This window comes from Musa acuminata, chromosome BXJ3-1 (assembly GCF_036884655.1).
Source record: "Musa acuminata AAA Group cultivar baxijiao chromosome BXJ3-1, Cavendish_Baxijiao_AAA, whole genome shotgun sequence".
Classification (NCBI taxonomy): domain Eukaryota; kingdom Viridiplantae; phylum Streptophyta; class Magnoliopsida; order Zingiberales; family Musaceae; genus Musa; species Musa acuminata.
Genome location: NC_088349.1, coordinates 44,221,983 through 44,245,485, shown reverse-complemented (window position 1 = coordinate 44,245,485; position 23,503 = coordinate 44,221,983). Strand labels below are relative to the sequence as shown.

At 41.7% G+C, this 23,503-nt stretch overlaps 1 protein-coding gene across 2 annotated transcripts in view; it reads right to left on the bottom strand.

Annotated features, from left to right (window-relative positions):
- LOC135581059 (uncharacterized) overlaps positions 1-23,182 on the bottom strand; it is a 73,646-nt gene extending 50,464 nt beyond the window's left edge. The window contains exons 1-11 of one of the 2 annotated variants that reach the window (XM_065135750.1): positions 22,831-23,182; positions 22,632-22,716; positions 21,637-21,676; positions 21,292-21,540; positions 15,665-15,764; positions 15,509-15,583; positions 13,991-14,089; positions 13,671-13,787; positions 13,471-13,586; positions 13,247-13,346; positions 12,067-12,422 (exon numbers count right to left, since the gene is read on the bottom strand). In XM_065135750.1, coding sequence (XP_064991822.1) covers positions 12,067-12,422; positions 13,247-13,346; positions 13,471-13,586; positions 13,671-13,787; positions 13,991-14,089; positions 15,509-15,583; positions 15,665-15,764; positions 21,292-21,540; positions 21,637-21,676; positions 22,632-22,716; positions 22,831-22,962 — 1,469 coding nt within the window. In that variant the 5' untranslated portion in view covers positions 22,963-23,182. Of the gene's footprint in view, positions 1-12,066; positions 12,423-13,246; positions 13,347-13,470; positions 13,587-13,670; positions 13,788-13,990; positions 14,090-15,508; positions 15,584-15,664; positions 15,765-21,291; positions 21,541-21,636; positions 21,677-22,631; positions 22,717-22,830 lie in introns of those variants that run through there. The other variant, XM_065135751.1, reaches the window with a different exon arrangement.
- Positions 23,183-23,503: the final 321 nt, after the last annotated feature.

Genomic DNA, 23,503 nt, shown 5'->3' with positions numbered 1-23,503 from the left:
GATGCTCGTTAAAGCTCCAACAAGCATCCACCCAGTTCAAGCAGCATGAGGCATTTGAGAGACTGGCGCATAGTAAGAATGGTCTTTTCCATCATCTGGAGGATCCGCAAGAACCAATAAGGATCAACACAACTCAGACAACCCTACACTAGAGTCAGAGTCATTGGCGAGTTGAAGAAGCATGACGGATTAAAAAGGTTCGACTACTCAAAAAACAACAGCGGAGAGCAGTTGGGAGCCAAGAGGCGCATTGCTGCTGGAGCAGAAGATTGAAGACTCAACAAAGACGAGGAGTTGCAATGTCGACAAAGGCTTCGACGAGGACGTCAAAGGAATAAGTGGGGGAGAATATCACGGACAAACTTCTAAACAGGATGTTTGATGTAATGCTTATGTATGTCCGTGTCTTTTGGTATGTTCATGCTTTGCACAGCATGTAGAGGGACGGCCGAAGGCTTAATAATCCCAATTTAGTTGGGTTTGATGGTCGCTTTAGGCTTGTAAATAAAGGTTGTATCATGTGGACACTTGTGAGAGATTTTCGGTCTGTAATGGACCATTTTGACCCTTTGTTGTGCAACTGTTCAGAGCTTGTAAAGTCTGTTTGTAATTTGCATTGTCTATGAAGTGTTTCCTGGAATGTTTGCTTGTGGATCCTGAGTGAGGCGTTCTCTCTAACCCGTTTTCTCTTTCGTATGTCCTAAGGGACCATGGGAGGCTGACCTTTGTGGACAGACACGCAAGGGTGCCGCACTTCTTAGGCAAAACCAACTAAGTCCGTGACAGATAACAACGACAAGCAGCGACAGTGGCAACGACAGCGGAGAGCACTGACAGCGAAGACAAGCAACGATAGTGGAGAGAGGCAATGGTAGTAAAGAGGAAATGCAACGATAGAAGCGAGCAGGGTTAGGGTTGGGGAAGTTGCGAGAGGGATGTTGGGAGGCTGAGATCGGTGCTTTAGTTGGTTCAATCAAACCAACTAAAGCATCGGAGACCGAACCAAACGTAAAACACTGGTTTGGTCGCTTGGTTTAACCTAGGGGCTCGCATGAAGCACCCGGCACCTAGGCTCGGGAGAGCGCCTAGGCGACGCCTCTTTGAAGCGAGGTGCTTGGACATGAAGCGAGGCGCTCGGGCCTCGCCTCACCTCGCTTGAGCACTTAGGCGAGTGCCCAAGCGCCTATTGAAATCGCTGGCTAAGTGGTGGGGCCTATTTAAAAATTTCACATCGAACTTATAGTAATTAGTTATCAAAATTCAAAGTTTAATTTGATATGAGTGAAATTAGAGTGCATATGAGAATGTAAGTATATAAGAATATTTTAATTTCAACTAATTTATGTTTTTTAGACATTGATGCAACTAAGTAGATCTTTAATGTATATAAAATATAATCAAGCATTAAAGGCTTGCTACAATTTGCAAGAGTGCATTGATCCATTTTCGTTAGAAGATATTGATGATTTAAATGAATGATCGATGGGAGAAATGGATGCTAACTTACAAAATGTTGAAGAAGAGCTTATTGTTTGTAAGATAATTTGACATGGGGAATGTAGCAAGTGTTGGAGAAATGAGAATGACAACTCGCAAGAACAATGAATAAATATGAAAACCTCAAGTTCATAACCAACAACCATCGAAGAGGAGGAATTTATTCTAATAAAGATAAATAAGAGCTTGAGTGCTACAAATTAGGTAAAGAGGAAGATGCTAGCAAGATTGAAGATGTTAAAGATGATAAAGTGGATTTTTTATAAACATTAAAGTTAATCTTATTTTGTTTTTATTATTAGATTTGGTCAATGTAATTTAGTAGCTTAAATAAATGCAATTTAATTTGTCAATTTTAATTTAGTGTTCATATTTCTTAATAATAATATATTAAAAATGTAATATTCGTTGGCGTTTCACTTAGCTCGGGTGAGCATCTAACACCTCACTTAGCTTGGGTATTTTAGCACCTTGGCACCTTTTAACCACCTTTAACTACACTAGTTGGAAGTGTAAACAAACATTTTACAAGTTGGACATACAAGCTCCACAATAATTTAATATTTGTTGGTGCCCAACTTTGCTCGGGTGAGCACCTAGCACCTTGTTTCGCTCAAGCATTTTAGCACCTTGGCGTCTTTTAACCACCTAGTGCCTTTAACTACAATGGTTGGAAGTGTAACAAAGATTTTAGAAGTTAGACATGCAAGCTCCACAATAATTTAATGTATATGCATTTGCAAGTATATTCCTTTAGACTCTTGCTAATCAGTTTAGGGACAACTTATAACTTTATCTAACCTAACTTACAAGGGTCTATTTTTTGAGAATTTAGACCTTGATTCACTTAGGAAAGAAAATTTGGTTTCACCGAGCCTAATTGCTTTGGATTTTGTCTTAAAATAAAGAGAAGACAAAGATGGTTCGTTACCAATAGACCAACCTAAACTACTAATAGGTCCCTAATTCCTTAAGCAAGTTCTGAACACATGAGTCACCTTAAGCAGGCTAGATTTGGCTAGGCTTGGTGTCACGGACACAACTTTAAATGGGGTGTTTGATGTAATGCTTATGTATTTCCGTGTCTTTCGGTTTTATTTATGCTTTGCACAGCATATAAAGGTCTGACAGTAGGCTTAGCAGCCCCATTTTCTTTGGTTTTGTTGGTCGTCTTAGGCTTGCAAACAAAAGATATGTCATGTGAGCACTTATGGGGATTTCGATCTATAATGGACCATTTTGAACCCTTCGTTGTGCGACCGTTCAGAGCTTGTGACGTTTGTTTGTAATTTGTATTGGCTATAAAGTGTTTGCTAAAATGATTACTTGTGGATCCCAAGTAAAACACTTTTTCTAACCTGTTTTCTCTTTTATGGCTCCTAAGGAATCATAGGAAGTTTCAGAGAGGCTGACCTTTGCGAACGGACACACAAGGGTGCCACACGACTTAGACAAAACCAACTAAGTGTGTAACATGGTATTAGAGCAGGACAAGCATACATAGAAACACTTGCCATGCAAACGTAGGGGACCTAGCAGGACTACGTTGAGGGCAGCCAGCATGCGTAACCGTTTGGGGGAAACGGGCATAGAGATGTAGGGAAAATGAGTCGCTCAGAGGAGCGGGCATCTAAGATTGGCATTCAGAGGAATGACCAACCCTTCGTGCAAGAGGCACCACAAGGACAAACAAGCTAAGAATGCGTAGCGCACAAAGGTTGGGATGGCTGAGTTCGAGCGACGACTCGACGTTGGCAATCATACTTGATGGTTCTTAAGACAAGCGAGGTGCTTGGTAAAGGATGAGACTGTGCAAAGTGCAATGGGTTATTTAGCAACTGAAAGTGTTGTGTAAAACTCACAGAGGTGAGGAGAATTGCTAACTCAAAGAATTCATTACTCATACAAGGGCTTGTATACGGACAATGGAATGTTCGTGGCCATCCCAAGGCGATCGAAACTCGACGCCATGGAGCATTGAAACTTTCTATTCGGCATAAAAATGATACGTCCGTAGGAGGCTGAAGTATGCAGCGAGTTCAGCATATTTCTAAATATTGAGGGGTGTAGTAAGGGTTGTATTGGCAAAGAGTCTCAATCTAGCAAGTGCATTCGCAAGGGCAGAACAATGCACAGTTTGTTCAGCAAGGGGAAGTAGTCTAAGGGGATGGTGGTCTCTGAAATTTCCAAAGGGAAGGATGCGAAGATAAAAGTTGCTCCAATGAGACAGATACCTTGGAGAGACAAGTCTCGGTTCTCTAGAGGGACAATCATGTGTAACGGACCACACATGTTGAGGAGGAATACCTCAAGACAACAACCCCACAAAGTTCAACGGACCGAGCGAGTGGTGAGGAGTCATCGCATGATCTCACATGAGCTAATGCATTGGTGGATGCATTGTGAGATCAAGTGGGGGAGCAACTCAAGACAACACAAAATGAATGCACACTTGAAGTCGATATGGAGATCAACTCAATGCAAATCGAGGAGCGGAGCAACTTGGGTGTAACTTGGTAAAGTACCCAAGCCGCATGAAGGGAGTCGACATAGAAGATGAAACATGAAGCGAAGGCATGAAGCTTTCCTTTGACAGAGGTCAAGGATATGAACACTTGCAGAGGCAAGAGCGGGATCATGTCGTTCCATGAGTCCTTTATTCTGATGGAGCAGTCTCATCCTGCATAGTGCCAAAGACGAAGGGAGCTTCGAGACACATGCACCCTATCTCGAAGAAGTATTTGACAGAGGAACCAAGACGACTCAACTTGCGGAGACGAAGTTGGGTTTAGAAGGCCTTGGCACAGAGCAAGAGGATGCGGAGGCGAGTACTCTTGAAGAATACGCCAGAGTGCTGTCATTCAAGTTGCCATGAAGGAAGCGGTGCGCAATGAAGATTATGCTGGTGGGGGCAGAGGCCCAAGATCCAAATAATGGTGCATCAATTTTAGCAAAGTCGGTGGACTTCGGGAGCTACTAGGCGACGAGCTATCCTAGAGCTGTGCTTCGTTTAGGTGTGACCCAAAAGCTGGTAGACGAAGGTTGATTGTCAGTGGAGGGAACACAATTGAAGGTGGAAGAGGCCCTGCGATGTGTTGGCAGAGGCCACACAAGGAGGGATCGCAATCCGAGTTCATCCCACAATAATCAGAATGCAATAGAGATATCACCATGAGGTAACATGGTACAACGGATCGTGGTGAAACAGTTCGTGGCAATGTGATACACATAAAACTAGTCCTATGAGGGACTATATCATACGGAGGTATGATCGGGAGCTACTGGGAGCTCCACTTTAGTAAATAACACGACAATAAGAAAGACTATGGATTCAAAGAGTGAATATCATAGTATCGCAGAGGCAGGTCTTCCATGCGTGGATCGAATTTTGCATAAGATAAAAGTCTTGGTAATCAGCATATGGGGGTTGTGTACCACCGAGGGAGAATTTCGAATGCAAGTACTAATGAGTCCCATGGGGGGGGACTTGATCATACAGAGGTATAATTGGAGCGGTTTGTCACGAATGGTCATCGCGCACCCGCAACAACTCTGTTCAACGAACCGTTCGTCGCTCTCATCTACATGTACAGCTACTTGGCAGCCTGTTTTGCCTTGGTTTTGAGTCATTTTGCTTGTAAAAATGTAAGTTCGAACAAGTTACAACGCTACAAAGCGACCGCTCACCGAACCGAGCAAAACAACCCCAAAACAACCCAAAACAGCTCCATTTTCGTGTGTCACGGGCTGTTTTCTGCAGTGCGCCTCCGCTCACCAAAACGTCAGCCATCTCAGCCCCTTTGAACCTCCCGGGTGGCACAGGGCTGGATGGGGCTTCGGTATAGTGTCGGGCGTTGAACAACCTTTCGCAAGTTCGCACGTTACCTTGACGGGAACTTGTTGTCGCGCCCGGCACCCAGTGAGCAGCTGTTTGTGGACTTGCAGCTATTCGTTCAACCCTCTAAAGTCCTTGTTTTCCTCCTCTCCCTCTTTTCTCTTGTGCACGCAAGGTGCTCGCTGAATTACTTATAAAGCTTCCCCTTTTCGCAAGACGTCGGGACTTGTCCGTCGCTCGTTCTTTGAACTAACCAACTTTCTCTTTTTACAGGTCCTTCGGGACCTGCGAGAGGTTACAAGTGGGCTGATCTTTGCGGACGCAAATTGCAAGGGCGAAGCGCGACTTAGGCAACGTAAGCTAAGTTCGCGTCTCGACCGCAAGGGTGCCTCACGCCTTAGGCAATTCCAGCTAAGGTCGTGACATTGTGGTATCAGAGCGGGCAAGCACTTCGAGCGAGCAGCGAAGGAACTTCGCCATGGCAAAGCATCGTGGCGAATCAAGCAAGACGGGGCAAGTCAGACCCTTGCCCCAAGCAGCCGCAGGTGGGCTGCATATGCACACTCGCTCTCAGGCTGTTGGAGGCGCTCAAGAGGAGCGTGACAGCGAACATGATGAGCGAGAAGTTGGCTACTCTCCGCGAGCGGAGGAGACACAATCTGGAGCGTCAACTGGGAAAAAGATTCACAATAAGAGACTCACAACGGCGGAAACCCGCTTGGATGTTCTTGAAGCGAGCATGGAGGAACTCTACCATGGCCAACAAAGGCTTGTTGGGGTAGAGAGCTCACAAGAGGAAGCGGAGTACAGGATCGACAAGGTCGAGGCCCTAGTCGACCGACTGTCTGATGACACCAAAGACTCCGTGCAACACTTACAGGATGTTGTAGCGGAACTCACTTCAAAGGTGGCCATTCTCATAAGAGCACTATATGCGGGAGGAAGCAACACCCGCGTTGCACCACCACAAAACTTGAGGGCACCCGAGCCTCATGGTTATGGAGGGGCCAGAGATGCCAAAGAGCTCGAGAATTTTCTGTTCGACATGGAACAATACTTTCGAGCTACGAGGCCCAATTCTGAAGATACCAAAGTTTCTATAGCAACAATGTATCTGAATGGAGATGCGAAACTTTGATGGCGAACCCGTTGGGAGGAGATCTAATAAGGTCGGTGTCGGGTTGACACATGGGAGGACTTAAAGCGGGAGTTGAGAACTCAGTTCCTACCGGAGAACACAGAGTTCGTCGCAAGAAGGAAGTTGAGACAACTCCGCCAGAGTATCACCATTTGAGACTATGTGAAACAATTTTCTGCACTAATGCTGGACATACAGGACATGTCCGAGAAGGACAAGTTGTTCAGCTTCCTCGATGGTTTAAAGTCATGGGCTCAACAGGAACTAAATCGAAGGAATGTCACCGATGTGGTCGGGGCAATTGCTCCTGCAGAAAGGCTAACCGACTTTGTTTCCTCCGAAGACCCAGGGAGAAGGAAACAATCTTCAGGCAATCGCCCTCCAAAACATTCTCGAGGGAAGGAGCTCAGGGGCGAACAAAAGAAGAAGAGTTCCCACAAAGGGCCAAACCTGAAAGGCAAGGCCTCAAAACTTGGAGGATGCTTCTTGTGCGGAGGACCGCACATGGTGAGGGAGTGCCCACAAAAACAGGCACTCAATGCTTTGACGGCTTCCATCCATCCCCCCCCCCCCTCGATCGGACAAGGGCAAAGCTGTTGCCCTTAGTTCGAGCAGTTCTAAATCCAGCAGCGACTACGAGGAGTCGTAAGGACCCCGGATGGGAGCAATGCGTTTGTTGAACACCATGCGGGGTCAAGTGGGGGAGAACATGAAGACAAAGCTACAAAAACTAGGAAGTAGTGAGCTGATGTATGTGGACATTAAGCTAAATGGCCAAACGACCCATGCAATGGTGGACACGGGCGCTACCCACAACTTCATAGCCGATTGAGAAGCACAGCGACTTGGGTTGATCTTGGAGAAGAGCCCAAGCCAAATGAAGGCGGTGAACTCGGAGGCCAAGCGAATCTCCGGGTTGGCGAAGGGAGTTCCCATCAAAATCGAGACATGGAGCGGGAACACCAACATGATGGCAATGCCACTAGATGACTTCCAAGTGATTCTTAGAATAGAGTTTATGCACGCGGCGAAGTTGGTGCCAATGTCGTTCTTAAACTCCCTATGTATGATGGGAGGTGACGACCCCTGCGTGGTTCCCGTCTCTCGGAGAGGAACCAAGGAGCCCCAACACATATCGACATTACAACTGAAGAAAGGGGTGCGAAAAGGTGAATTAACATTCGTGACTGTTATGAAGCTAGAGCCACTCAACGAGAAGGCCATTCAAGAACCTGTTGTGGTGGCGAACGTCCTGAAAGAGTTCAATGACGTTATGCCACCCGAGTTGTCGAAAACTCTTCCGCCACGCAGAGGCATGGATCACAGCACCGAGCTGGAGCCAGAAGTGAAACCTCCAGCGATACCACCGTACCGCATGTCCCCGCCAGAGTTGGCAAAACTCAGAAAGCAGTTAGGTGAACTGCTAAGCAGTGGTCTCATCCGCAGCTCTAAAGCACCTTTCGGAGCTCCAGTTCTCTTCCAGAAGAAACAAGATGGGAGCCTCCGATTATGCGTCGATTACCGAGCCCTTAACAAAGTGACAATGAAGAACAAGTAAACAATCCCGCTCATCGCGGACTTGTTCGACCAGTTGGGCAAAGCTAAGTATTTCACGAAACTCGACCTTCGGTCGGGGTATTGGCAGGTGCGCATTGCTAAAGGCGACGAAGCGAAGACTACCTGTGTGACCAAGTATGGAGCGTTTGAGTTCTTGGTGATGCCTTTAGGCTTAACCAACGTTCCGACCACGTTCTGCACTCTCATGAACCAACTATTCAAGGAGTATTTGGACAAGTTCGTGGTCGTCTACTTAGACGATATCATCGTATACAACCAAACGCTCGAGGAGCATGTTCAGCACCTTCGGACAATTTTCAAGGTTCTCAGGGAGAACACTTTGTTCGTAAAAAAGGAGAAATGCTACTTCGCCCAAACGAAGATCTTATTCTTGGGGCATCGAATCGGTGATGGTTCCATTCGCATGGACAAATCAAAAGTGCAAGCGGTTGCGGAATGGCGAACTCCAAAGAAGGTGCTAGAGTTAAGATCCTTCCTTGGTTTCGTCAACTACTATCGACGCTTCATAACGGGGTACTCGAAGCATGCAACTCCACTGACGGAGTTGCTAAAGAAGGAGCAGCCTTGGAAGTGGTCGGACAAATGTGAAATAGCATTCCAAGATCTGAAGGCTGTTGTTATGGAAGAACCAGTGCTCAAATTGCCAGACTATGGGGAGCCTTTTGAAGTCCATACAGATGCTTCGAACTTCGCCATTGGGGGAGTACTCATGCAAGAGGGTCATTCGGTGGCCTACGAGAGCCACAAGCTCAATGAGACCGAGCGGCGGTATCCAGTGCATGAGAAGGAGATGACAGCGGTGATCCACTATCTACGAGTTTGGTGACACTACCTTCTCGGATCGCGATTTGTGCTGAGGACAGACAACCTCGCTCTGAGCTATTTCCAAACACAGAAGAAACTTCACCCCAAAACAAGAACGATGGTAGGACTTCTTGGCTGAATTTGATATGGCAATGGAGGATAAGCCTGGGAAGGCAAATGTCGTGGCCGATACATTGAGTCGGAAAGTGGAGCGCGTGAATGTCGCATAATTGGAGGGCGAAGGCCAAGCAAGTCAATTGTACTCCAACTTCCTTTCCAGGATCAGGGATGGACTGTATAGTGACCCCCAGGCAGTTATCCTGATGCAACTCATTAAAGAAGGCAAGGCACGACGATTTTGGGTCCAGGAGGGACTCATTTACACAAAAGGAAATAGGGTTTATGTTCCTCGAGTGGCCAATTTGATGCATGAACTCTTAAGAGAGTGTCACGATTCCCTTTGGGCTGGACACCCAAGCATTCACAGAATGTTGGCTCTCATGGAGAAGGCCTTCTACTAGCCGAAGATGGGGACTGATGTGGAGGAATATGTTTGAATATATCTTACTTGCCAACAAGACAAGGTGGAGCAGCGGAAGTCGGTGGGACTTTTGGAGCCGTTGCCCGTACCAGAAAGACCGTGGGAGAGCATTTCCTTGGACTTCATATCAAGCTTGCCACTTGTAGGGAGACTCGGATCGATACTCGTGGTGGTCGATCGGTTTTCAAAGTATGCAACTTTCATTACTGCTCCCCTACACTGTTCAGCAGAAGAGGCGGCCAAGCTGATGATAAAGGATGTGGTGAAGTATTGGGGAGTCCTGCATAATATCATTAGTGATCGAGACGCTCGGTTCCTGGGACGATTTTGGATCGAGCTATTCAAATTATTGGGGTCAAAGTTATACTTCTCCACTAGCCTCCACCCCTAAACGGATGGTCAGACTGAAAGGATAAACTCGCCCCTGGAGCAATACCTTCGGCACTACGTGAGTGCCAACCAACGAGATTGGGTGAAGCTGTTGGAAATTGCCCAATTCTCCTACAACTTGCAGCGGAGCTCTGCATCCAACAAGAGCCCCTTCGAGATCATTACAAGACAATAACCGTCGACTCCGCACACCATGGCAATTGGGTACACTGGGAGTAGTCCGTCAGCCTACCACATCGCAAAGGAGTGGCACCGAAATGCAGATATTGCGCAGGCGTACTTGGAGAAGGCGGCAAAAAGGATGAAGAAGTGGGCAGATTTGGGAAGGCGACCGCAAGAGTTCAAAGTTGGCGATTTGGTGTTGGTAAAGCTCCAACCAACATCACTCCAATTCGTTAGGAACAAAGTCCACAAAGGATTGTTGCGCAAGTATGAAGGGCCCTTCCTAATTATCAACAGGGTAGGTAACGTCTCTTATAAGTTGCAGCTGCCGGCGTGGTTCAAAATTCACAACGTTCTTCACGCCAGCAACCTAAAAGCCTACCACTCGGATCCGCAAGATGCTTCCCGAAGTGTTCCAACTCGGCTACCTCCCATCACAGCCTCCTACGAGAAGCGAGTTGAAACCATTCTGGCAGACCGCAAGATAAAGCTACCCAATGGAGCTGAGCAGACACAGTACTTGGTGAAGTGGCGAAAGCTTCCCCGAACCGAAGCCAATTGGGAACCTGAAGACGCCCTACGACATGAAAAGGCCATCATCAACAACTACAAACAAGCATCGACGAGGGCGTCGACAATTTAAGTGGGGGAGAATGTCACGAACGATCGTCGCGCACCCGCATCAACTTCGTTCAATGAACCGTTCGTCGCTCTCATCTATATGTACAGCTACTTGGCAGCCTGTTTTGCCTTGGTTTTGAGTCATTTTTCTTGTAAAAATGTAAGTTCGAACAAATTGCAGCGCTACAAAGCGACCACTCACCAAACCGAGCAAAACAGCCCCAAAACAACCCAAAACAGCTCCGTTTTCGTGTGCCGCAGGCTGTTTTCTGCAGCCTGCCTCCACTCACCAAAACGTCAGCCATCTCAGTCCCTTTAAACCCCCTGGGTGGCACAGGGCTGGATGGGGCTTCGGTATAGTGTCGGGCGTTGAACAACCTTTTGCAAGTTCGCACGTTACCTTGACGGGAACTTGTTGTCGCGCCCGGCACCCGATGAGCAGCTGTTTGTGGATTTGCAGCTATTCGTTCAACCCTCTAAAGTCCTTGTTTTCCTCCTCTCCCTCTTTTCTCTTGTGCAAACAAGGTGCTCGTTGAATTGCTTGTAAAGCTTCCCCTTTTCGCGAGACGTCGGGACTTGTCCGTCGCTCGTTTTTTGAACTAACCAACTTTCTCTTTTTACAGGTCCTTCGGGACCTGCGAGAGGTTATAAGTGGGCTGATCTTTGCGGACGTAAATCGCAAGGGCGAAGCATGACTTAGGCAACGCAAGCTAAGTTCGCATCTTGGCCGCAAGGGTGCCTCACTGTCACGGACAAACTTCGAAACAGGATGTTTGATGTAATGCTCATGTATGTCCGTGTCTTTTGGCATGTTCATGCCTTGTACAGCATATAGAGGGTCGGCCGAAGGCTTAATAGTCCCATTTTAGTTGGGCTGGTGGCCTCTTTAGGCTTGTAAATAAAGGTTGTGTCATGTGGACACGTGCAAGAGATTTTCGGTCTGTAATGGACCATTTTACCCTTTATTGTGCCACTGTTCAGAGCTTGTAAAGTCTGTTTGTAATTTGCATTGTCTATGAAGTGTTTTCGGAGATGTTTGCTTGTGGATCCCGATTGAGGCGTTCTCTCTAGCTCGTTCTCTCTTTTGTTGGTCCTAAGGGACAATGGGAGTCTTCGGGGAGGCTGACCTTTGCGGACGGACACGCAAGGGTGCCGCACGACTTAGGCAAAACCAGCTAAGTCCGTGACATCACGCCTTAGGCAATTCCAGCTAAGGCCGTAACAGGTTGGAGAGTTGGATTTCTCCAGAACTCATATTCGCTTAAGGGAGCCCGATAAGTCAGAGGACAAGGCCAAGTAAATGAAAGTTGCTACCAAGGAAGCTAAGGCGAATAAAATCGGTATAAACCCTACAACATGATGGTGGAGGCCATGCATGGGAGTTGCAGTTTATCTTTCCATCGACCAACGAGAATTACTCGGAGAACATAGAGGTGTTAAAGAACTAAGCAAAGACTAAAATAGTATAAATAACACATCTATTTAAGAAAAGAAACTCACTTTCCAGAACAGCTTATGGAGAGAATAGAAAATGAATCATGTGGAGCAGGAGTGCTGATATGCTTCTTTGTCTGCTTAACAAGCAATTGTTCAGTTTCCATCCTGGATTTTCCTGTTTCAGAAATGGTGCCAGTGCTCCCAAGAGATGTATTAGTAGTATTAGTCAGTTGAAAGTTTAATAACTTGAGCTCTCTTTCAACTGTGTACACAGCAGAATGTTCTCTGCCACCAGGTGGTGTCGGTAGAGCAGCTACAGCTGGAAGAGCCCGTGCATCGAGTTCACTTAAAATAACACCAATATTGGTTCCTGTAGCCACAAGATGTGGTTGCAATGGATGTACAACCATGCAGTACACCTGCAATATATACCCTTGTTTTCAGACATATTCTTTCAGGAAGACCAAATAAAGGTTCTGTTTCCTATGTGAACAAAGGCAAACTATTTGTAAAATGACTGACCAACAGTAACAAAAAGAAAGAACATACCATGTAAGTACAAGGATCAAAGATATGATGTATTCTTCTTGGAAACTAGAAAATTATAAAAAAGTAAACCTCCAAGTCAGCTTAAATGGTCTTTAACAATTGAGTGATCAAGAAAGTCACCTATGATTTGAAACATGGTTAACCTTGAAAAAAAAAATAACAATCATGTTATCATCAAAAAAATACCAGATTTAATACAAAGGCCTTAGATCCATGCTCGCAAGTGATGGTCCAACTGGACCGTGCTTTAGTGAATGTCAAAAGTTCAAAAAAAAGCACTACTTTAAGTACAATCATGCACTAGAAAGGAGCAAAATGCACCCAAATGCTTAAAAAAGCAGCAATTTAGCCTTAGATTTTATAATGTTAACAATAGTTTGCAAATTGAATTGCAAGATTAAAAACGTAACCTCCAATTGCATCATATGTACCTCCAACAAAAACAGGTTCAACAATGCAAAAAAGCACCATCAATGAAACCCTTTGAAACAAGGGATTTCACTTAGCCTAATTGAATCTTTCTAGTAAACTATGAAGGCAGAATGTGATTAACTTGAATAATATCTTGGGGGTCACAACTGATAACCAGAGTTGCAACTGTCCAATCAATATAAACGACAAAGAAAAGAACTTCCCATGTCATAGAATGATATATTTGTCCAATCATTCAGACACTAGAAATTTAGTGGCATACCCTGAGTTTCTTATTTGATGCAAGCACTTGTGGAGGAATAAGTGATGATAATTCACACAATGGTCTCGTCAAAGCTGAATAAGTTGGATGCTCGATAGCCCTGTTATTAAAACCAAAAGAAACTATAATGACCATAGCATATCCCAACTTAAGGAAACATGCCTCAGCAACTAGGTAACGAGCATAAAGGATCGAACTTACACAAAGAAAGAGGAAACGCATACCAGATATGAGAATCTTTAACACAAGTAAGAATATCAAGGTTTGGAGCGCGGGGATGGCACCAAGATGCCACACTATGACAAGCAAGTTTTGGAACTGGTTTTATACGCCTAAGTTCCTGCAATTGGATATAGACTATTGTGGCAAAAGAGACTGACAGAAACTTATGATGGTATGAGTATCAGGTCAGAATACAACATACCCTGAATGAGATACTGTCCCATATAACTAAAGTTTTATCAGCACCAATAGTGATGAGTTGAGGTGCACTTCCCATCACCCTTGAAAGCTCAACAGCCACCACCCCTCCATCATGTGCCTTGCAAAGGTTATTGTCAAAGTATATTTAGTCTAACCAGACACTATTTGTTTCATCTTAATCCAGAAATAAAATGAGGACTTATCCTTTAGTTGTTAAGAAACAAAGGGATATACTGAGAAATGAACTGGAAGAAGGCAACAGATATTCTATCATAAACCACTAGCAAAGAAAGGGGAAAAAACAAAAGAAGATTAAGCTACCTTTAAACTAAGCTTGGGCACAAGTTCACGTGAATCATGGATATGGTCTGCACTCCATATTATAAGCAGACCATCACTTGCCCCAGAAACTAGGAATACCTGAAAATGCAGTCTAACATTATATGGTACTGTACATATAAAAACCACAGCAACATGGACATACATGAAAAATCAAACAAAACTTTAATGGACTTATTTTTAAATGCAGATAATCTAATAAGTAATAACCCCTCTCACATATTTCTTCTGAGTCAACCACCAAACAAGAAATGTCGCATATTTTTCTTTTCCTCCCAACTGACCTTGCCAAATGATGAAGAAACCAAGAATTACTGGATAACATATTGAGCAAATATCAACCATGCCTAGCATGGCTTGAGCCATACTTCCAACTTGAGGTGATGCGGTTTTCTAAATAATACCAGTCAGATTCTAGGCTTCCACCAATCGCAACCTTTAAGACAAGTTGCAAACTCCCAGCATGTTCTGAGCAATGTACGATAACAGGTTTTGTCCCTGCCTTGCTGATATCAAAGTATCAGCAAGGAAGCCCTTCAAGAAGCAAAACCAACAAACATTAGTTGATTTTGCATCATTGTCTCTACTTATTGTCCCCCGTCTGAGGTCAAGAAAAATAGTTCTTACATAGACCAACCATGAATATTACTCATAATAGGCTAGAATGATGTTTTGTCCTTTGAAAAGAAGCAAGGAATGGCATCATTTCTCCGAGGTCTGAACATGTCCAAAGTTCATTAAAGGTCTTTTCTATACTTCAATAACCAAAATGACAAGGTGTATGCAATTTCCAATCAGCTAAAAAACAATAAATATTTAAAAATTACTGAAAGAAAAAATTTTCTTAACAATTTTGGATCATTATACAATGTTGCAGGCTCCATACATATGCAAAATAAGAAAGATGTGGTGTATTTAGTGTTTTGATTTGTTTTTGGCATCATTTATGCCGGATATCTTAGTTATCAAGATATAATATTATTATTTCGCATAAAATACACATACAACATAAAACTTACCTAATGAACTATCAAGTAAAAGTCTAAAACTATAAAGGAAATAGCAACTTTATGATATAATTATCTTTAAATAATCATATAAGACCATGGGTGCTAAACTGCTAACAAACTTAATTAAATCCACATTTTATTTGAATTAGTAGCTAAGCAATTGAAAATCCAGCCATCCACTCTAGTATATTACAATTAAAATGGACATGTTCTGCTTTGCGAACTGCTATTACAGTGAACTCGAGATATCTCTGCACCAAATCTAAAAGGGCTCAAAGGAACTTAGGAATCAGTGAACAAAGCATCTCAAAGTTGTTATCATCTCTCAGTCACTGTGGAGAACCAAAGTCGCATTGATCAGAGAACAATATATTTGTAGATATCACTGATAGGAATTCTTAAGACAATAACATGCAATATAATCCTAATATGGATAAAGTGAAGCTATTCTAGCCTCAAATACAATAGCCAAAATTAAACAAGATATTACCTCGCCACTAGATGAAATAAATGTCATCAAGCAAGTGATCGATCCTTTATGGCCACCAGTATACCTACGGACAAGCTGCAAAGCGGAACTCTAGCTAACATTTTCAATAACAATGCAAGCAAATATTTAGACACAGCACAGTGTAGGTGTCAAAACCTTCCATGTTATCATTGACAGAACTCTTATTACACCATCTGATCCACCAAAAGCAACAAGTGGGCCATCACCAGTAGCAGATCTGGATAGAAACTCCATACTGCATAGAAATACAAGTCCAGATATTTATATGTAGATACTGTCCAACCAAGAAAGAATCAATGATGAATGTTGAAGACCAATGGAAGACCAGTTTGATAGAAAAGTCAAAGGCCCAAATGAAGGAGCAACAACAGTGATAATGAAAAGCTATTGACAGCTATTAGAGACAGGCAATTGATTCTCAAACATAATAAAGGGTGAGATCCTCAGTCAAATAGGCATCCTTCCGTAGCTTGAAACAAAGTCTTATTTGGACTTCCTCAGCATTATACCGCTGTATCATTTCAGAGCATCAATGTTGTACAAAATCATTACAAACCATCAAACTACCACATCTTATCCTCAAGCCGTTGCAGAAAGTTCACTGCCAGGGGGTGCAGAAGCCTCAGCCAAAGGTTACCTTGACAACACAGGAAAGAGCAAGTAGGATATTACCGTGTGCCATGCCCACAGGCAATGCAACCATGACATTCTACCCTGCCACCAGTCAATTTGTCATAGCATGAGTATATGATACCAAATTTGCTTCCAATATAGTGAGAAATCCTTATTCTAAAAACCCTCGGTTCTAAAATTCTCCCTGCTCAAAGAGAAAAAAGAAAAGTGATGAACAAAACCAAAGAAGGTGAGGGAAACTCAAAGACTAAAGTGATGCATACGACAAGTGATCTTCCAAATTCAGATCAGAGTTGAACAAGGTAAGATTTATAAGATATGAACTCTGTCTGGTCTACATTTTCTGTATCTCTACAAGAACACTCATCATACTTTCTCTGGGATACCCTAGAACTGAAATAGTTATCCAAACAGAAGAGCAAGACCAATTAATGTTTTATCCTAAGCTATAGGCAACCAGTAGATCTTGAAATTTTGGGAAGCAAAATCTTGAAGGACTCAAAACTCCAGTTCATTTGAAAGGTAACTAGGCTGAGAGAAGAAAAGGAAATACAACTATGTTTATTCCTTCAAGCAACCTAGAATGGCATAGTTTAGGACAGGATATAGAAAAGTTACATGCAGCTGATCTAAAAAGACTAGTGGTTTCTTAGAATAAAAGTTCTTCACCAAACATGGTTCATTCTTCCCAGTCTTTTTCTTTTACATCTTTCTCCTTTTCTTTTGTTTGTTGCAGCAACAATACAACAGTTCTCCTGACATTTTCGACTATATCAATTCAAATAGCCTCCTTTCCTTTAAATTGAATAGTTGCACATACCACTCCCTTATATTCTCGTTGTGCACAGAATCGTACTTCCTCTCAGCTGGTTGCTGCAGACAAACTTTGTAGTCCTCTGAAATAAATGTTGGGAGCCGACGTAAGCCATTCTTTGATATCCTTGTGTGCCAAAAACAGGTCCCATCAGTAACATCATAAACTGCAAGAAGAAATTCAAAACACCATTGGATTTTGCATTGGTGGGGTCCCCTCAGGGACAAACTAGTCCAAGTGCCCTAGAAAGGGACACTGACATTTCTCATGCATGTCTTGATGTCATCAATGAGACCATCTCAGCATTTGAGGATCATACACAATGGTCCTTGTCAACTTCCGCCATACAACTCATAAGGCAATTTCAGACATTTTGGCAATATTTATGGGGCCCAATCTAAACAATAAAAATAAGTTGTAAGGATCTAACTATTTGGGATAGACTAAATGAATTTTTTTTCCACCATTGAGCTCTATGTAAAACAATATCTTACTAAATTTAGATCATTCAATTCTTTTTTTTAGTAGTTTGAATAAAGTCTTCTTATGAGTTTTTCTATCTCTAGCACCATTAATCATAATTAGCTTAGCTCATGTAATTACAGCATCCACAAGAGGCAAGATCACTCATCACACTCAGTAAATTCATTAAATATTATCAATGAACAACAATTTAAAAAGAATAAAAATACTTCTCCATCTAACTTGGTCATGAGGTCCACAATAATAAAGTAAGGTTGGTCTTCATGAGGCCAGTATCATGGATCTTACATTTTTTATTCACAAATACAGATTGGTGGAGTGAGGATTAAAAACAAGTAATTCACCCATGCCATCCAAAATGACAATCATGGCACCAAATTATCCACTAGATTGGTTTAAGAAAGAAAAGACAAAGCAAAGAGAAGGAGGTAGATGAATTCAAATGGATGAGAGTATTTGGCTGAGAAATAGGACTTTCTCATGGTCACAGTCATCCTACTGGTATGGATGGACCATAATATGATGTTGATAATAAATCTCATTTTACCAAATTTGACTTGTGACTCAGAATGACAGCATAAATAATGACATTTTTACTCATTGTGGTCACATAGCTAAGAATTAGTTCCACATCAGCAACTGCAATCTACTTGTTCTATTATTCCAATAGAAACTAGAAGCAAAACTAAGCTTAGTGGCCAGGATATCATGATTATTGCATGTTCATCAGAATTTTTTGACTTCATGCATTTTACAAGTTTTTATAAATGTGTTTTTATTACATACTTGACACGGAAATGTCTAATTTGCTACAATCTGTTTATATGGACCTTGTTGATGCTATGGTATTTTTTTAAACCCATAATGTTGCCTCATAATTTTCAACTCAGCCCACTCAAATATGACAGTTAATGAGCATATTCCTTACACAAAGTTAAAGTTATTTCAAGATACTTTTCTTCATGACTAAGGAACGCATTAAAGGAGTTAGTTACCAGCTATAAAACACTTAATCCCATAATTTTCTATGCATGAAGGGTTGTTTCATGCACTAGTACTTATTTTGGTGCTTTAGGGTTAGAAAGGAGTTTAGAAACTGATGATATTGGCAGAAGTTCTCTTGGAGTGGTGAGTCTTTAACATCTCCTCTTAAACTCTCTTAAACTCTGAATCTCTTGGATGTGTTCTTGAGTGGTGAGTCTTTTATTTTAAGTTCTGTATCCTTGTTTATTATCCTCAGGGTAGTGAACTTTCTATATCCCTTTGTAATATTAAACTTAGTGGTGAGCTTTCTTTTCGATCTTATTAAAGTTTTATCGTGAGTTTATTCTTTTTCTATACGAAAAATTTATTTCGACAAATACAACTGTACTATCGGCTTTCTTTCAAAATCCATTCTGCATCACCCCGTATCAGTTTGGTAGAAGAGCTAAAGGTTAGGATCATAACAAGGCAGAATGGAAAAGATGTAGTTGGTGAAGGTAGCAACCATGAAGATAATGTTGAGTCGTTAAGGCTGCAGCTACAAAGATTGTTGCATAGTCTGCAAGAAAAAAATTGAAATAATTGAAAATTTTCGAAGTAGAAACAACCAGCATGAAAATAAAGTCTAAGAGTTTACTTCTGATGATAATACACCTCCTTTTCCAAGGGAGTCAAGAAGATTTTGAGCAAAACATGGAGTCCAAGACGAGTGATAGAATAAATACAACCCAAGACTGGATATTCCGGAGTTTGAAGGTAAAATTAATGTTGATGACTTTATTGATTAGCTTAATACAATAGAAAGAATTTTCGATTTTTATAAACCACTAAAACAAAAGAAGGTAAAATTTGTGGCACTCAAATTTAGACGGAATGCATCTTTTTGATGGGAAAATCTGAAGAAACAAAGAGAACGTGAGGGGAAGAGTATGATCGTGACACGGGAGAAAATGAAAAGGGAGCTGAAGAGAAAATATTTACCTGACAATTATAGGCAAGAGATCTTTCTCAAAATCCATGATTTCAAGCAAAAAGATCTTAGTATGGAGGAGTACACAGTAGAATTCGATAATCTCATTTTAAAAGGAGAGCTTATGGAACCAGAAGAGCAAACCATTGCAAGATACTTAGGAGGTCTGAAATATGAGACTGCTAATCTGCTCAGAAGGACCTTGCTGATGCTATGATATTTTTTTCAGCCCACAATATTGCCTCGTAGTTTTCAACTCAGCCCACTCAAATATGACAACTCATAAGCATATTCCCTACACAAATTTAAAGCTATTTCAAGATGTTATCATTATTCGTGACTAAGGAATGCATTAAAGGAGTTAGTTACCAGTTGTAAAACACTTAATCTTGTAATTCCCTATGCACGAAGGGTTGTTTCATGCACTAGTACTTATTTTGATGTTTTAGGGTTATAAAGGAGTTTAGAAACTGATTATATCGGCAGAAGCTCTCTTGGAGTGCTCTTTTAAACTCTGTATCTCTTGGATACATCTTTGAGTGATGAGTATTTTGCTTTTAGTTTTGTATCCTTATTTATTATCCTTGGGGTGATGAACTTTCTGTATCCCTTTATGATATTAAACTTGGTGGTGAGCTTTCTTTTTTATCTTATTAAAGTTTTATCATGAGTTTGTTCCTTTTCTATTCAAAAAACTTATTTCGACAAATACAACTATACTGTCAGCTTTTTTTCAAAATCCATTATGCATCACCCTCGTATCAATAATTCATAATAGGTCTTAAAACATATTTTTGATTAATTATTTAGTAAAAGAAAGTATCGATACTGGACCAAGATCTTAACATGCCATAGCAAAAGATTATCAAAACCAATGCCCTAGACAACAGTTGCAACAGCATTAACTACATCCAAAATTATAAAGGAATCAACAATATTTTAGCAGCAACAGTTTCCTCTACCAATTACGATAAAGGTAACAACAATCATAGGCAATGGTCAAACACTTAACATAAAAGAAACACAATGAGTTGACTCAAAAAATAAAACAGAACTTCTTAGCTGCTGAGAAATATATGATTAAAAACCTGATTGGTTGATACCATTCCATCCAACTTTTGCCAGTCCAATTAAGAACCAGAAAGTAGGCTGGCACTTATCAATATACAAACCCAGATATAGTTTCAACCAAAGACTATTGCAGTACCACCGCAACAAAAAGAGAGAGAGGGGGAGGGAGAAAGAGGGGAGAGGAAAAGTTACCATTTATCTTATTTTTCTTCCTTTTTATTTTTCATAGACAAGTTTACTCTTTTTGTTCTTCGTTTCATTTTTATATTCTATTTCTACTTTTGTTATTAAAGGTTCATTTTGCTGCTTTGTTTTTTCAAAATGTTTATGTGAGGTCTAAGAACATACAAGGCATACAACATGCTTTTGACCAATATTTCCATTATGACATTACAGTCAAACAAGGCCCCCCACCAATCACCAAGATCTTAATATGTGGAACAAAATTAACAATTGTATTCCATGTAAATCATTAAACTTAAGCAAGTCAATAAAGGCAAATTCAAGTCAAAGAAATTAATAGGTTTATGAAAACTTGTTTAAAAAACCATGATTACATCTAAAAAGCATGTATTGTACCTTTATTTAGAAAAGCTATAACCAGGTCCACATTATTATTTATCCTAGAGTCCACATTATCATTTGGAACCAAAATATTTACCCAAAGTAGAGAAAGCAAAAGAAGGTATTAATTTATACAGAGGGATAAGAAAAGAGACCTGCATACTTTATACATAATACTTAAATGACTGTTTTACAGTCCACAGAAAAACCAGAGAAGAAAAAGGTTGGAATGATATGTCATACCATAGAAGAGACCTGTTATCGAGCTCTTGCTTAGGAACATCACGCCCTCGCATAGTAACCAAATCCAAAAATATGGCTTTGTTCTCACAGCAAATGACGATAAAATGTCTTCCTCTAGTGGATGGAATAGGTGAACTAAAAGCTGAGGATTGTTGATTGGCAGCAGATGGTGCTTCAGCAGCTGCAGAGCGATTCCGCCAGTGTTGCCAGAACCGCACATCATCATCATAGAAACCAACTTGCTTCACACTAAAGTACTCATAAATTAATGTTTCAGTAAAGCCTGTGAAAGACCACGAAGAAATTCAAACGAAAAAAAAAAACAAAACCAATAAAATTCATTACCTTCCTCCACGTATAGCCTCTGTAGGTTTTCCTCTGAACTCTGTCAGCATAATGAAGATAAAGCTGATAAAGAACTACTAACAGATGCATGTTTCAGTTCATATACAATTGGAAATATTTATCATCACAAATTTAAATAAAAAGCAATTTGCAAGTGATTACATTAAACGATGATCATTTCCGTTTCTGGTCAAAACAGGAAAGCAAGCATTTTCTTGCTAACAATGCCATCAGCATAGGTCGCTGGAACCAAAGAAGTGTGACAGATGCACTACAACCAAATTTCTGCCACCAGCTTTATCATTATTAATGATCGTTATCCATTATGCTTGAGTACAAGCTAATCCACCTTACTATTCTTCAAGCACTCTTCTACCTAAACAAGGTCCAGATAATATCTGTCATATTTCACCAACTTGAATGGTAACGTTTTCAAATATTGCCTGTCAATTGGCACATTTAACAAACAACTTAAGAAGAATTTAGGTGCCCTGTGCGTAATACGAGAGCTGATACCAAAGGAAAAATCGTTAACCCACTATCGGTAACCATTATGAATAAATCAAGTTCATTAGATTGCCTTGTATATTTAAATCACCATCTCATGTCACAAAAAAGAGGTTACCAAATTTGTTTAGTTTACGTTCGAATTTTAAATTCTTGAACAATTTTATCAACATAATAGAAGAGGACTCCCAAACAAACCAGCCTAGTGCAATGTCCCAAATACCAACAGGCATTGGCAGACTTGGCATATCTGGGACGCAGCATATAATAGTGGTAGAAGTTGCAACAGCCGAACTCAACTTGAGGAGCGGAACCTCTAATTTTACCGGAATAACTGAGTTATCACGAGTAAATTAAGAACTCTTATAAACATAAAGACTCGAGAAAAAGACAAGTCCCGTATTCTCATCGTTAAGCCAATTGGTAATCTTCAAGCATCAACAGAAAACCAAACTAAGACGAGAAACGTACGAAATCAACTCGCGTACCAGTTTCTCCTTCGGCGAGCTTCTCCAGCTTCGTCCCAACCAAGCGCCGCTCATCGACGCCGCCGGCCTTCAGCTCATATATCACCTATCAAGAACCAGATCAAAGATGTCGTGAAAACCAATGTAACCCTAAAGAAGAAACAGAGTGGAACATGAAAGAAAAAGAAAAAAAAGGAAGGCAAGAATGAGATTCTCGGACCTGGCGGTGCTCCCAATTCCAGACGGAGACGTGGTCGGAGTTGTCGGCGGTGACAAGCCAGGGATAGGTAGGGTGAAGCTGGATCTTGACGATCTTGCCGTTGGTCTGGCGAAACGCCCGCAGCCGAAGCATCTTTCACCGTCTCTTCCTTGCACCGACCTAACCTCGATCTCTAACAAAGGAAAAGAACGCCAGATCTGATGTTTTGAAATCACAGCCTCGGACCTTGGATCGAAGAAGAAGAAGAAGAAGGGCTCGGTGGGAGATCCACGTCGCTCGCGATCCATCTCCGGATCTTGGCCTTGACGTAGAAGTAGAAAGAGTGGAGAGCGAAGCGGAGGGAGGACGTGGCTTCCTCGATTTCAAATGGGTAAATAAGGTTACGTCGTTTTTGGGTCGGATAAGAGAGCCACGCACATTCTTGAGTTGGCCCATTAGTCTTTTTGTCTTGTTGTACATGGGGGGTCACTTTGTTTCGGCAATGGCCGTGTCACGATAACATTAGCTCTGATTGGGGCAGTTATGGTTTGATTCCGTGGTGGATTGGCCGCCCGCCCTCGTCGTCATCTCCGTAACAAACAGTCTAAACTTGCGGGAGAGGCAACTATTTATTTTTATTTATTTCAAAATAATATCAAAATTGATTTTTATTTATTTCTTAATATAAAAAGGA